Source organism: Oncorhynchus kisutch, linkage group LG23 (genome assembly GCF_002021735.2).
Source record: "Oncorhynchus kisutch isolate 150728-3 linkage group LG23, Okis_V2, whole genome shotgun sequence".
Taxonomy (NCBI): Eukaryota; Metazoa; Chordata; class Actinopteri; order Salmoniformes; family Salmonidae; genus Oncorhynchus; species Oncorhynchus kisutch.
Genome location: NC_034196.2, coordinates 42,124,852 through 42,141,685, shown reverse-complemented (window position 1 = coordinate 42,141,685; position 16,834 = coordinate 42,124,852). Strand labels below are relative to the sequence as shown.

The 16,834-nt window shown below is 42.1% G+C and overlaps 1 protein-coding gene across 1 annotated transcript in view; it reads right to left on the bottom strand.

Annotated features, from left to right (window-relative positions):
• Positions 1–32: 32 nt before the first annotated feature.
• Positions 33–16,834, bottom strand: part of fbn2a (fibrillin 2a) — a 217,767-nt gene continuing 200,965 nt past the window's right edge. Inside the window, exons 60-65 of the mRNA XM_031802448.1 lie at positions 16,078–16,194; positions 15,708–15,836; positions 13,901–14,020; positions 11,067–11,295; positions 7,445–7,607; positions 33–3,093 (exon numbers count right to left, since the gene is read on the bottom strand). Coding sequence (XP_031658308.1) covers positions 2,710–3,093; positions 7,445–7,607; positions 11,067–11,295; positions 13,901–14,020; positions 15,708–15,836; positions 16,078–16,194 — 1,142 coding nt within the window. The 3' untranslated portion in view covers positions 33–2,709. The remainder of the gene's footprint in view (positions 3,094–7,444; positions 7,608–11,066; positions 11,296–13,900; positions 14,021–15,707; positions 15,837–16,077; positions 16,195–16,834) is intronic.

The window sequence follows — 16,834 nt, the reverse complement described above, 5'->3', positions numbered from 1 at the left end:
TAGTATTTTGCAAAGTGAATAGTCCCAAGAAATACACCTCAAAAAAACAACGCCTTTACTGTAAAAAGATTTACAATGAATAAAACTGGACATCAGTACAAAGATTCAAACATATCTATTTGTGAGCAACTGCAAGGTAACATGTAAAAAACGTTCAGTTCAAGAGTTCAAAAATACAACAACAAACCGACTGTTATACATTTGTTTTGACATGAATGTTCAGTCTTCGCGTCGATGCAGTAAAGTTTGTAACTTCTGAAAATGTCTGCGTATACAGTACTGCCATCATTGAGCACCAGTTCGACATCGCTACAGTACCTCTATATTGTCTCATGGTTTCGTTAACAACATCCTAAGTAGGGAGCATTTATAATACTAGTAGCAATACTCCTACTGACTGTTCATGTAGCATCATTACGTAAATGTATTACACATTGTTAGTAGGACATCGCCGCCCCCCCAAAAAAACTGTAGAACAAAAGGCTCTTGCATGTTTGTGTAAGATTGTCAAATGTTGATCTCTCAAAGGACATTCATGTACAGTATTTTTAAAATTGTTCCATTATCAAGTACATTTATTATACTATATCTTTGTTTAGGTATTTATAGGAAATTCTAAGTTAATTTTTGAGTCATTGTACCCAATGATGTATATAAATACTAGATTGCTGATGCTATGTATTGGTCAATGAGAGCCATTGCCACCATATTGGTACTCTTAGGAGAAAAAAAAGAAACGGTTCTGAACCTAAAAGAGTTCTTCGGCTGTCCCCATAGGATAACCATTTGAAGAACCCTTTTTGGTTCCTATGGGGACAGCCGAAATAACCCTCTCTAAAAATATGAATGAATGGAATATTAAAATAATAAAATGACATGGATCTAAGTATTTCTTTGTTGTAGTGGGAACAGTAGCAGTACTTTCAAAAAAGTATACTTTACGGGTTAGTTCAGTTCACATAATATAATGTAAAAAGTATGTGATAAGGTGTAAAAAAGAGGAGGAGAACAAAGATGGTGGCGCAGTGGCTTCAAAACAACACCCCTTGTGGGTGATCTAGTGTTTATATACATTATTGACTGTACCCCTGTTAGTTTACTCTGTGTAGATATATATTAAACATGTAAACAAAATGACAACACAATAAATGTCCTGGTTTCTGTGGGCTACTTGCTATTGCTTCTTAGCGAGTATAGAAATCCTGCAACCAAATGGGACTTACATTTTGAGAACTGATGGGAGAAATGAAATAAAAGCTTTTAAATGGAAGACAAAGCAAAAAGCAAAACAAGGTGTTCACCACATCTACAGTCCTTGATTACATATGACCGTACATTACACCTCCAGACAGCTTCATATTTATTACTGAAACACACTCCTCTTTGGTCAAACGTTTCAATGAGTGAAGCATCTCCCTAAGTGGGATAGCGCCCACCTCTTTCTCAATGACTTCCATGATCAATTTTCATTCAACATAAACAAAATTCTATTAAACCCATATCCTTTAACAGCTGATTTAAGAAATTGGATTGATACATGCTTTCATTGGTCACATGGCCTTATCTGTAGAGACTAAACGTTGAGGTAATTGTGCAATATGAACATACATACTCCTGTATATTATACAAAACATGTGTGCTTCTAACAACTTATGTGTGTTTCTGTAATACACGAAGAGAATACACATTGAGGATGTGTAAAAACGTAAATGACACTTTTTTTTGTGTGTGTCCTTTTATTAGATGTGAATTTGACCAATAGTGTACAACTTTGTATTAAATACTAAAATAAATAAAAATAAAAAATCAGTTCACAATAATTGAAATACTGATTGTTAATATGTACATATGTAAGAAAACAATTTATATTTTTTAATTACTATTATTCTTTATAATGATGTGATTCCATGTTGTGTCCTAAAATATCAGTTTCCCTTTTCGCACCAAATCCCATATTGACAATGTTATACCACGACCAATAGGCCTGGAATACAAACTCTTACAGGAGGATGCTATGCCCTGTAATGCTCAATTCATAAGTTCACAGCCACAGAGCTGCAATAGTCTGTCGGACCACTATAAAAATTAATGTGGGACTGTGGCAGCTCTACAACAGTCAACTAGGAATTCACCAAGAGTGTGTCTAGTCACTAAAATAACCAAGCTGACCTCCGTAATATTGTCAACTGTATTGTAGCAACCCACCATGCTGCAGATGTGTGTACTTTCAGAGCCTGCCTATCTCCAGAACATCACATGCTATTTCCTTACCATGAACTGACCAACTAAACTGTCCAGGTAATTTGAACATCATGTCTTGCTCTTGGTCTTCCACTCGTGTACATGGTCATGGCATGAGGTCACTCACAGCGAGGGAGAACCTGTGAAAGATGTCTCATGTTCATGCTTCTGGTCACTCTCTTTTCCTAGGATGTGTTTACACAGGCAGCCCAATTCTGATATATATTCCACTGAAAAATGAATTAGTGAAAGTTTATTATTATTATGTTTTGAATTGGGCTGCCCTAGAGAGATTCTGGACTTTGAGGTCAAAAACGCAAACAAGAAAAAAATGCAAACCAGAAGAAGAAGAAGAAAAAAAACCATTCCTTCCACATATCATTTGGCTTTAAAATGGTGAACTGAAAAACACCAGTTTGAAGGGAAAACAAGGGTTGTTTCCCTGTGTTTCCCCAAATCCCACTCCAGCTATTGCAGTCGGATGTGCAGCCTCATGCGCAGGTTCTCCCCCAGTTCCCCCGTAAGGTAGTCTTGGTCCCGCCGGTCCTCCAGCTCTTTGAACTGGGCTTTGCCGTAGAGCGGCAAGCTGGCGATCTCCAGCGTGTGATCCTGCGGTGCCACCAGTGCCCCCTTCCTCTTGGTGCTGTGTAGGTAGCAGAGGCCGTCACGCTGCTGGATGCGGAACAGGCCTTTGCGGTTGCCGCTGGTGATGACATAGTGCACGTGGCCCACCAAGGGCTTGATGGCAGGCACCAGCTCCAGGATGTGCTCCTTGGGGTTGAGCTGGGACACGTTGAGCAGCAGGGTGACAGGAACTTCCATGTCCAGACTGGCTAGGCTCACCTGGTTGTGCTGATGGTGAGACAGACAGGGTTACGCCACGGGGTTACTAACTTACTAAGTAACCATGGACTCTGTCAATGAGAGGCACAGGGTTCCCAGCAAACCGGGAACATTCCCAGAACATTAGATTCCCATTAAGTTCTAATTAGTGTTTATCCAACATTAGGATGATAACATCCCAAAAACATTCAAAGAATGTTTTTTGATGACAAAATCCTTTTTTGTAAAAAAAAAAAAGAAATATCCTTGGAATGTTCTAACGTTCACTAAAATGTCGTAAACAACAATCTGTAACAACCACCACAGAACGTTCCCCAAACGTTCTCAATAGGTTTCCAGGTAACGTAATAACATAATGTACCAGTAATGTTTTCCCAGAAAACCAAAATTGGTTCTGTGAAAGTTCACAGAACATTCGTTAGGTTGCAGCAAATGTTCACATAACATAAAAACTGTCCAGTCGTGCTGATTATACAATGTTTGTATAAAAGAGTTGGGTGATGTTGCAAGAATGTTCCCAGAACACATTTTGTCTGTTCTTTAAAGGTTCCCAGAATGTTTCATTAGGTTGTGGTAACATTCAGATCGGAACATTGTGGGGACATCACAAAAGATATGTTCCCAAAACACAACTGTCCAGTTGTGCTGACATTCAGATAATGTTTGTATCAGGGTGCGCAAAACATTCCTTTTGATGTTGCAAAAATGTTGACAGAACAACCTTTGAGTTCTTTACACTTTCCATTGCGTAAAGGATAGAGGATTGGTTGATTTCCAGTTTTTAAATATATGTTTTTTTTTAAGATGAAGTAAAGAAAGAAAAGTATTGCCCAACCCATCAGGTATCTCAGTGCAACCTCATATGCTATTTCTTGAAATATGCAGACAGACGGATTTAAAGTAAATGAAAAGTAACGTGAGTTATTGTGAGTTGTTATTTTTCTTTTTCTTATTGCTATTATTTTGTTTTCTCCATGATCATTTTATATCCTGAGAATTTAGAGTATTCTGAAAATGTTAGTTTTTTTAGCAAAGGGGGCATTGCGTTTTTAATATTGGTCAGGTATAACAGGAGATCATCTGCAAATAAGATTAGTTTATGTTCGTGTTTACCAATACCTGTTACGTTTGGGTCCTGTCTAATTCTTTCTACTAGCGGTTCAATAGCCAGTGCAAAAAGGAGGGGGGAGAGAGGACAACCCTGTCTTGTGCCCCTTTCTAAATACATTTGATCAGATAATGTATTAATTTGTGTATATTTTTGCTTCATGACATTTATATAATATTTGTATTACATGTATTATTTCAGCTGGAAAGAATTGACTACATTTTTATTTCCAAAAATGCACTCAACAATTTACTGGATTCAAAAATGTATGATATAGTGATAACAGATCATTCTCATATCGGACAAGATAGACTCTACTTTCGAGCAAATCTACTTTTTTTAACAACAGATATTAACACTAACATTAACACATTGTCTTGGCTGTGTGCGTAGGGTTGTTGTCCTGTTGGAAGGTGAACCTTTGCCCCAGTCTGAGGTCCTGAGCACTCTGCAGCAGGTTTTCATCAAGGATCTCTCTGTACTTTTCTCCGTTCATCTTTGCCTCGATCCTGACTAGTCTCACAGTCTCTGACGCTGAAAAACACCCCCACAGCATGATGCTGCCACCACCATGCTTCACCGTACGGATGGTGCCAGATTTCCTCCAGACGTGACGATTGGCATTCAGGCCAAATAGTTCAATTTTGGTTTGATCAGACCAGAGAATCTTGTTTCTCATGGTCTGCGAGTCTTTAGGTGCCTTTTGGCAAACTCCAAGCAGGCTGTCATGTGCCTTTTACTGAGGAGTGGCTTCCGTCTGGCCACTCTACCATAAAGGCCTGATTAGTGGAGTGCTGCAGAGATGGTTTTCCTTCTGGAAGGTTCTCCCATCTCCACAGAGGAACTCTGGAGCTCTTTCAGAGTGACCATCAGGTTCTTGGTCACCTCCCTGACCAAGGCCGTTCTCTCTTATTGATCAGTTTGGCTGGGTCGCCAGCTCTAGGAAGAGTCTTGGTGGTTCCAAACTTCTTCCATTTAAGAATGATGGAGGCCACTGTGTTCTTGGAGACCTTCAATGCTGCAGAGGTTTTTTGGTACCCTTCCCCAGATCTGTGCCTCGACACAATCCTGTCTCTGAGCTCTACAGACAATTCCCTCGACCTCATGGCTTGGTTATTGCTCTGACATGCACTGTCAACTGTGGGACCTCATATAGACAAGTGTGTGATCAATCGAAACAAGATGCACCTGACCTAAATTTCGAGTCTCATAGCAAAGGGTCTAAATACTTATGTAAACTATGTTGTCGGTTTTCTACGTATAACCACAACTAAGCTATTTACACCCCATGCGTCCTATCGGTACGCACATGCTCCTTCCTCATACCCTCTGCTAACACATGCTCCTTCCTCATACCCTCTTCTAACACATGCTCCTTCCTCATACCCTCTGCTAACACATGCTCCTTCCTCATACCCTCTTCTAGCACATGCTCCTTCCTCATACCCTCTGCTAACACATGCTCCTTCCTCATACCTTCTTCTAACACATGCTCCTTCCTCATACCCTCTGCTAACACATGCTCCTTCCTCATACCCTCTGCTAACACATGCTCCTTCCTCATACCCTCTGCTAACACATGCTCCTTCCTCATACCCTCTTCTAACACGTGCTCCTTCCTCATACCCTCTTCTAACACGTGCTCCTTCCTCATACCCTCTGCTAACACATGCTCCTTCCTCATACCCTCTGCTAACACATGCTCCTTCCTCATACCTTCTTCTAACACATGCTCCTTCCTCATACCCTCTGCTAACACATGCTCCTTCCTCATACCCTCTGCTAACACATGCTCCTTCCTCATACCCTCTGCTAACACATGCTCCTTCCTCATACCCTCTTCTAACACGTGCTCCTTCCTCATACCCTCTGCTAACACATGCTCCTTCCTCATACCCTCTTCTAGCACATGCTCCTTCCTCATACCCTCTGCTAACACATGCTCCTTCCTCATACCCTCTTCTAACACATGCTCCTTCCTCATACCCTCTTCTAACACATGTTCCTTCCTCATACCCTCTTCTAACACATGCTCCTTCCTCATACCCTCTTCTAACACATGCTCCTTCCTCATACCCCCTTCTAACACATGCTCCTTCCTCATACCCCCTTCTAACACATGCTCCTTCCTCATACCCCCTTCTAACACATGCTCCTTCCTCATACCCCCTTCTAACACATGCTCCTTCCTCATACCCCCTTCTAACACATGCTCCTTCTTCATACCCCCTTCTAACACATGCTCCTTCCTCATACCCTCTTCTAACACATGCTCCTTCCTCATACCCTCTTCTAACACATGTTCCTTCCTCATACCCTCTTCTAACACATGCTCCTTCCTCATACCCTCTTCTAACACATGCTCCTTCCTCATACCCCCTTCTAACACATGCTCCTTCCTCATACCCCCTTCTAACACATGCTCCTTCCTCATACCCCCTTCTAACACATGCTCCTTCCTCATACCCCCTTCTAACACATGCTCCTTCCTCATACCCCCTTCTAACACATGCTCCTTCTTCATACCCCCTTCTAACACATGCTCCTTCCTCATACCCTCTTCTAACACATGCTTTGTGCACCCTGACAGAAACATGGTCAGTGTTAGCGTTTTGGAAACCTATCTCTTGTCATATCCCCACAATGTTCCCACAATCTAAAATAAACATTCCGTCAACCTTTTAAAGAACCAAGTAAATGGGTTCTAGGAACGTTTTTGCAACATCAGGCGAACGTTCTATACAAACTCTCTATGATCATCAGCACGACTGGATTTATGATAATATTTTGTGTTTTATGAGAACACTAGCAAATGTTCTGGCAACTTTCACAGAACCAATTTTGCTTTGCTGTGTTACACCTTGGCATAACTAACTAAGAAGGACTATGTAATGTCAGTGTGCATTAGGCCGGTGTGAACTGAAATGTGAGGCGAGATAGTTCACACAGACTAATGGAATAACGTGCTTCTACACCTGCATTGCTTGCTGTTTGGGGTTTTAGGCTGGGTTTCTGTACAGCACTTTGAGATATCAGCTGATGTACGAAGGGCTATATAAATACATTTGATTTGATTTGATTTGAATAACGGAGAATCACTAATGGAATGAGAGTTCTCTGCATCATATGAAAGTGGGCAGTAACCTTTCACCTCTCTATATACATACATCTATAAATCTCCAGAATAGAGAATAGACACTCCAACATGTTACCGCTACTGTTATAAGTGTCAATGCTCCCAATATACTGTACCTCTATGGGTTGCGTTCCATTGGCGTTGCGCCTCTTGCGGCCGTGCTTCTTGGGGTAGTCGTTGATCTTACACTCGTAGCAGGTCTCTGGGGAGAGAGTGTTGTCTTCTATCTCTGGCCCCTCATACTGGCCCTTCCCAAAGCCCAAGCCTGACACACAGTGACTGAACAACACACAGAAACACACAGCCAGACAGACACACAGCCAGACAGGCACGCACATAGACGAGCATGAGAGAGTGCATGAGTCGACAACTTCTTCATTACAACAATGGAAATCCTTCTGACCCATGAAATTATACATGAAACATAACAGTCAGGTGTGCTAGTGCAGGGGTAGAACAAATATTTTTTAGAAATCCCAGAGAAACAGATTGGGAAACACAAGTCAAAAGCTAAGCTGTTCCTGATGGGCCCGTCCCAATAAGTGTTTCTAAGGACCCTGACCCCAATCCCATCCCCTCCTTACGAATCGTCCCTGGCATGTCTAAAACACGGCTCTTTTTGTTTCCCCTTGATGCCCTCATTATAAGACAAATAATGATACTTCTACTCTAAAATCCCAATTTAGACCCACTGGGCTAAATATGGACCAGCCATCTGGCATCTGGCAGAGTGCCTCCTTTGGTATTGTTTGGGGGGGGGGGGGGGGGTAGATCAGCTTTAATACTGTAGATTGTAGCTTCCATCAATGTAATTGTCTGCATCATTTCCAATCCCCCATATATGTTTTGGGATAAATACAGTACCAGTCGAAGTTTGAACACACCTACTCATTCAAGGGATCTTCTTTATATTTTTTACTATTTTCTACATTGTAGAATAATAGTGAAGATGTAAAAACTATGAAATAACACATATGGAATCATGTAGCACTAAATAAACTTCAGTTAGTGCTAAATACGACTGCTAGAATCCTGACTAGAACCAAAGATTTTTATCATATTACTCCAATGCTAGACTCCCTACACTGGCTTCCTGTCAATGCAAGGGCAGATTTAAAGGTTTTACTGCTAACCTACAAAGCATTACATGGGCTTGCTCCTACCTATCTCTCTGATTTGGTCCTGCCGTACATACCTACACGTACGCTACGGTCACAAGACGCAGGCCTCCTAATTGTTCCTAGAATTTCTAAGCAAACAGCTGGAGGCAGGGCTTTCTCCTATAGAGCTCCATTTTTATGGAATGGTCTGCCTACCCATGTGAGAGACGCAAACTCGGTCTCAACCTTTAAGTCTTTACTGAAGACTCATCTCTTCAGTTGGTCATATGATTGAGTGTAGTCTGGCCCAGGAGTGTGAAGGTGAACGCAAAGGCTCTGGAGCAACGAACCGCCCTTGCTGTCTCTGCCTGGCCGGTTCCCCTCTTTCCACTGGGATTCTCTGCCTCTAACCCTATTACAGGGGCTGAGTCACTCGCTTACTAGGGCTCTTTCATACCGTCCCTAGGAGGGGTGCATCACTTGAGTGTGTTGAGTCACTGATGTGATCTTCCTGTCTGGGTTGGCGCCCCCCTTTGGGTTGTGCCGTGGCGGAGATCTTTGTGGGCTATACTCGGCCTTGTCTCAGGATGGTAAGTTGGTGGTTGAAGATATCCCTCTAGTGGTGTGGTGACTCCTTTCTGTACAGCACTTTGAGATATCAGCCGATGTACGAAGGGCTATATAAATACATTTGATTTGATATGATTTTCAACAGGACAATGACTCAACACACCTCCAGGCTGTGTAAGGGCTATTTACCAAGAAGGAGAGTGATGGAGTGCTGCATCAGATGACCTGGCCGCCACAATCCCCTGACCTCAACCCAATTGAGATGGTTTGGGATGAGTTTAGCCACAGAGTGAAGGAAAAGCAGCCAACAAGTGCTCAGCATATGTGGGAACTCCTTCAAGACTGTTGGAAAAGCATTCCAGGTGAAGCTGATTGACAGAATGCCAAGAGTGTGCAGAGCTGTCATCAAGGCAAAGGGTGGCTATTTGAAGAATCTCAAATATCTTTAGATTTGTTTAACACTATTTTGGTTACTACATAATTCCATATGTGTTATTTCATATTTTTTACATCTTCACTATTATTCTACAATGTAGAAAATAGTAAAAAAAAAAAAATATATATATATATATTTTCCCCTAACCCTCCCCTAACCCTCCCCTAACCCTCCCCTAACCCTCCCCTAACCCTTCCCTAACCCTCCCCTAACCCTCCCCTAATTTGAGTAAAGTAATGGACAACAAAACTTAGGCTTCTACTTCCAGCTTACTATATACATTTTACAGACCCATTTCACAATAGTCTTTTGTTTATTTTTAGTCCCATCCTTCGGCTCCACTCAACCCCTCCCATCTATCTCTGAACACCATCCAGTCCCATCAAACCCCTCCCATCTATCTCTGAACACCATCCAGTCCCATCAAACCCCTCCCATCTATCCCTGAACACCATCCAGTCCCATCAAACCCCTCCCATCTATCTCAGAACACTATCCAATCCCATCAAACCCCTCCCATCTATCTCTGAACACAATCCAGTCCCATCAAACCCCTCCCATCTATCTCTGAACACTATCCAGTCCCATCAAACCCCTCCCATCTATCTCAGAACACCATCCAGTCCCATCAAACCCCTCCCATCTATCTCAGAACACTATCCAATCCCATCAAACCCCTCCCATCTATCTCTGAACACAATCCAGTCCCATCAAACCCCTCCCATCTATCTCTGAACACTATCCAGTCCCATCAAACCCCTCCCATCTATCTCTGAACACCATCCAGTCCCATCAAACCCCTCCCATCTATCTCTGAACACCATCCAGTCCCATCAAACCCCTCCCATCTATCTCTGAACACCATCCAGTCCCATCAAACCCCTCCCATCTATCTCTGAACACCATCCAGTCCCATCAAACCCCTCCCATCTATCTCAGAACACCATCCAGTCCCATCAAACCCTCCCATCTATCTCTGAACACCATCCAGTCCCATCCTTCAGTTCCCATCAAACATCAAACCCCTCCCATCTATCTCTGAACACCATCCAGTCCCATCCTTCAGTTCCCATCAAACCCCTCCCATCTATCTCTGAAGACCATCCAGTCCCATCCTTCAGTTCCCATCAAACCCCTCCCATCTATCTCTGAACACCATCCAGTCCCATCCTTCAGTTCCCATCAAACCCCTCCCATCTAACTCTGAACACCATCCAGTCCCATCCTTCAGTTCCCATCAAACCCCTCCCATCTATCTCTGAACACCATCCAGTCCCATCCTTCAGCTCCACTCTACCCCTCCATTCTGTCTCTGAACACCATCCAGTCCCATCCTTCAGTTCCCATCAAACCCCTCCCATCTATCTCTGAACACCATCCAGTCCCATCCTTCAGTTCCCATCAAACCCCTCCCATCTATCTCAGAACACCATTCTATTTGCCATGTATTTTTCTGTGATGTTTCACAAAAAGTTCTGAACTTTTCTATTCTCATAGTTTCTACAGATTGTCAATTAAAGATACAATTTTTTTGCTAAGAGCATTATTATATAAATGCTAGATTGATTATGACTTTTCATATCACCCAGCAGTGCTATTTGCAGAGTTAGCTCCAGGTCCCTGCCTCCTTACCCTTGGCCCATGCGAAAATAGCCCAGCGGGCAACCACACAGGTAGCCTCCCTCTGTGTTGGAGCAGCCGTAGCTACAGGGGTTCTTGTTGGAGCACTCGTTGACATCCTGACAGCTGCTGCTGAATGAGTCGAAGCTGTAGCCTGAGGGGCAGGCACACTTGAAGCTGCCTAGCGTGTTGTAACAGGAGGCCGATCCACAGCTGCCCGGGTTGGAGCACTCGTTCTCATCTGAGAGAGGAGAGGAGGGGGTGGAGGAGTTAAGAGAGGGGGTAGGAGAATTAGTTTGACTTGTTATTGAGGTCAACCAGGACATAGAATGATTGAAACACCTTGCTGTGACCCACACCCCCAGGGTTAAAGCAGCATTGGAAAATACACCTAAAGCTAAAATGTCTGAATCTAGGTGACACTGCGTTTGCTTTTTGACAGTGGATCACAATGAATCTATAGAACATTAGAACACTACTGTAATAATATCAACGTTCTGGAACCCATTGGTATGAGAGAGAGAACCTTTCTCTTATTGTCCAGCAGGTGGCAATGTGGTTCTGTTTACTCGACCTGTAACTGGAAGGTAGTCCAATATTGTTTTCAAAAACATTTGTTTGCAGCAAGTAGTTGAAAGTACCCTTCCGCCAATGCACATATAGCACTTTTACATCATTTTCTGTGACAATGAATTTCACCATACAACAGAATCTTACTTTATTATCTAAATAACCTTTGGTTTATCTTAACTCTATGTGCTGAATCCTAACTTCCAAATGCTTTTTATTCAATCTCCCATTGACAACAATGTTTAACTAAGTGAAAATACGTTTTAAGTAGAAGTTAGGTATCGCCCCCAACAGACAAGATGATAATGCATCTAACAGAAAATGTTAATTTACAATGATTAAGAAATATAATTACTCCTGTCCTCTACTGTACAACTCATTTTACGAGCACACAAACCCCAAAAAACTATGATTTATTAAATGGCTATCAACCTTTTACTGAGTGGGTCAAAACAGGGTCACACAGAGTGCTTCTTGGTAGTCTTAAACAAATCCACTTTGAAACAAAAGTATACACCTCACACACATGGTTATGGGCTTAAATAAAGAAGAAACCTGTACCATGTCAGATATAGAGTTGAAATGTATTACATTTCGAGTTTTAATCCCAATATTACACTTTATATACATCACATATGACTGAAAAATAACAAAACTATTTGACATAGAAACACCGGATTTTGGTCGTTTAAAAATAAATAAATAATTATTATATGAATAATTATAATTATGAATAACATTCCACCTATGAGGCCAAAGAGGGTGCTTTTGCTCCTTGACTGCAGGAAAGGGTTACTCAGCTTGTGATGGACACTTTAATGACACCCAGCGAAGTAAAACCAATGCACAGATTTAATCAATGGCCAGGTTCCAAACGTATAACGCAAAACAAGTCTTAACTCAACCGTCAATATAAGTAAGTAGCCTTGCACAAGTCTTCGCTTGTGTGACCCAGAACAGCTCATGGGAGCAGGAGCCTGTTTCCTGTTTCTGTAGCGTGAGGCAGCTTGAAATACAAGTACAGCCCCTGGACAGGATGCTAGTCTATCACAGGGCCTTACCCCCAATGTACATAAAGCTTATCGGGTCCCATTTTTACAGTCTTTGGTATATGACTCTGCTGGGGATCGAACTCCCAACCTTCCAATCCCTGTGTGCAGTTTGAAGGAAGTTGCTAAATCGCATTAGCGTTAGAGCAATGGCTAACTAGCGTTAGAGCAATGGCTAACTAGCGTTAGAGCAATGGCTAACTAGCGTTAGAGCAATGACTAACTAGCGTTAGAGCAATGACTAACTAGCGTTAGAGAAATGGCTAACTAGCGTTAGAGCAATGACTAACTAGCGTTAGAGAAATGGCTAACTAGCGTTAGAGCAATGGCTAACTAGCGTTAGAGCAATGGCTAACTAGCGTTAGAGCAATGACTAACTAGTGTTAGAGCAATGACTAACTAGCGTTAGAGAAATGGCTAACTAGCGTTAGAGCAATGACTAACTAGCGTTAGAGCAATGACTAACTAGCGTTAGAGCAATGACTAACTAGCGTTAGAGAAATGGCTAACTAGCGTTAGAGCAATGGCTAACTAGCGTTAGAGCAATGGCTAACTAGCGTTAGAGCAATGACTAACTAGCGTTAGAGAAATGGCTAACTAGCGTTAGAGCAATGACTAACTCGCGTTAGAGCAATGACTAACTAGCGTTAGAGAAATGGCTAACTAGCGTTAGAGAAATGGCTAACTAGCGTTAGAGCAATGGCTAACTAGCGTTAGAGCAATGACTAACTAGCATTAGAGAAATGGCTAACTAGCGTTAGAGAAATGGCTAACTAGCGTTAGAGAAATGGCTAACTAGCGTTAGAGAAATGGCTAACTAGCATTAGAGCAATGACTAACTAGCGTTAGAGAAATGGCTAACTAGCGTTAGAGCAATGACTAACTAGCGTTAGAGAAATGGCTAACTAGCGTTAGAGCAATGGCTAACTAGCGTTAGAGAGCAATGGCTAACTAGCGTTAGAGAAATGGCTGGAAGTCTACTGGAACTGCTGGTATGCTAGTTGTTGCGGTAGACTTCCTGTCATTGCTTTAACACAAGTTTTCGATGGCTCGCGAAGCTAGCTGCAACTTCCTTCAAAGTGCACGCAGACACATAGAAATGGTATCCACGAGTTCATCTGACTCTGGGTAAGTAGAACATGGGCTTAGTTGCCAAAAATCTGCACTTTCCCTTTCAAATCATGTAGTTATCATCGGTGTCCCAAAGTAGTGCCCTGTGGTACTCACCCACACACTGGTTCCACTGGTAGTGCTGTGTGTAGCCCTGAGGGCAGTTACAACGGTAGCCGCCCAGCATGTTCTGGCAGCCATGTTGGCACCTGTCGTTACTGTCACACTCGTTCACGTCTGACGGTCAAAAGGCAGAAGAACACATATGCATTGGCCCATCCGTCATCTTCACCATCCTAATAATCATCATCAACGTTACTTTCCTAATCTTCATCATTATCATCACCATATTCCTAATTCTTATTCATCATCATCATCACCGTTCCCATCCTGGTTACATTGCATATTTAGATTGGAACATTAAGCTACTGTACAATGCAGTATGATGCAATTGTGAGTTTCCTGCATCAGCTCCTCTAAAATATATATATGAGCTTGAAATCTACGTTAGGGTATTTCAATTGTGTTTACACCCAAAATGCTAGGAGAACAAATCTACCTTTAGCTGCCTAGTTGTATGGATTCCCTTGGTGTGTACAATTGACCCTTCATAATGAATTGGCAGGTTGACTCGGCATCTGTTTCTAATACACACTCCTATAGATGTGGGAAAATGGCCTATTTAAGCCGAATGCTTAAATATTCGAGTAACGCAAACCAGGTAAACTTTAGCTCAAAACAGAGGATAACGTTCAACCTGGGATTTGAGCTTTTACAGAGTCCATGGCACAAACTAAACCACTGCCCTGAATTCTCTCCCCGTACAATACTTTACAGTCAACCTGTACCAAACTATTCTTTGTTGAGTTTTGAAAGTGAATTATTTTGTTTGTAGAGCGATGGCATAGAGTTCATTTAGATAGTGCCAGTAGAGGACTTGTGGTTTTGGGCATTGCCACTCTGTGGAGACTTCAATAAAAGGAGAGTTGGCGAAAGGTTTGAGGCCTTGAAATCGCAGTCAGCCAAATGCTGTTAGAGAGAACAGTCAAGTAGGCCTTGATTTCCTACGCTTTTACGACAGTAGTGCCACTTTGAGAAGTCTTTCAAATATATGTATAATAGAAATATAAATAATAATAATAAATAATAAACTACCACCAAAAACATTTTGTTCACCGGGAGGTTTATCTCTGCCACTGAGGTTCAATCCCACAGTTCTTCTTAAATACTTATTTTCCACCATAATTTGCAAATAAAATTCATTAAAAATCCTACAATGTGATTTTCTGGATTTTTTTTCTTCTCATTTTGTCTGTTGTAGTTGAAGTGTACCTATGATGAAAATTACAGGCCTCTCTCATCTTTTTAAGTGGGAGAACTTGCACAATTGGTGGCTGACTAAATACTTTTTTGCCCCACTGTATGCTTAAGATACAGATTTCACCACTAGCTCACCAAAACCATGGCACTGGTTGATCGGGGACATCATATCTTCAGGTGTTAGGGAGGTGAGGCAACGGTGCAATGCAAACTTAGCCATCAGGTTACATAGAGTGAGATGGTGATATGGTAAAAATATTGAACAATTCCTTATGATTGTTTAATGATGCTATTCATAATTCTATTTTTTTATTTATTTAACTAGGCAAGTCAGTTAAGAACAAATTCTTATTTACAATGACGGCCTAGGAACAGTGGGTTAACTGCCTTGTTCAGGGGCAGAACGACAGAGCTTTACCTTGTCAGCTTGGGGGATTCGATCTAGCAACCTTTCGATTACTGGCCCAACACTCTAACCACTAGGCTACCTGCCTCCCCGATTTATTGAAACAAAAAGCATAATTCATATGAAGTGTGTCATGTGGATGTTTCCCGTAAGAAATGGAATGACAAAAGGAAGAAATAAAAACTAAATTGTAGCTACCATCACAGTGCAGTCCGGTGTCGTCCAGTTCGTAACCCCGCTGGCACGCACAGTTGAAGCTACCAGGGGAGTTCTGACAGATGCCCTTGGTGCCACACAGGGAGGGTTCCCCGACACACTCATTATTATCTGACAGAGAGAGCATTCCATTTATGTAGTTTGTATTATACCTGAGTTGTGTTCATTGAGCACCAAACAGAAAATTAAAAAGGACAGACTGAAACAGGGTTGGGACTTTGTTGAACTTGTCCAATAAGAAATGGTCATTTTTTGTTTTCCGTTTTAAAAGGGTGTGTTCTATTGAACATAACCATGGTAACCCTTATAGCTGCAGTTTAAAAACACGGACACTACAGACGTATTGCCTTACCTATGCATGCAGTGTGGTGCTGGGTGAAGCCAGGGGGACACTTGCAGGTGAATCCGCCCACGGTGTTGACACACATGAACTGACAGTTGTGCCTCTTGGTCTGGCACTCGTCCAAATCTAAACGGACACACACACACACACACACACACACACACACACACACACACACACACACACACACACACACACACACACACACACACACACACACACACACACACACACACACACACACACACACACACACACACACACACACACACACACACACACACACAGTAAACCAAAGCTCTCAGATCACACACACAAAACATTACACCCTGTTATTACGCAACAATCGATTATTTTGTGTTGACCCTTTTTCAATGGACAGAGCCCCCTATGCTGCGATTCAATTCATTCCAGCACTGTTCATGACTCAGTCAACCAGTGTATTCAGTCACTGTAATTTAGGTCTGTCGCCACGTTGTGATACAGGACAATCAACTCTACAGTAATGACTGGCTGTTGAGCAGCATCTGTCCTCTCATTAATCTATTCCTATAGTGTGGACAGCACTCACTAATCACTCACTAATAATGAAGAGATCATTTTAGCTAGCTAGTAAAAATCTAATAAAAATCTTAAGTTTATTGGTCGCATACAGAGTTCAGCAGGTACCGTTGAAATGAAGTTGATAGATGTTGGGTTTGAGCTGTAAAACCTCTAACCTGGTCCTAGATCTGTTGTGTCGTGACGTGACAATGACCATAGACGT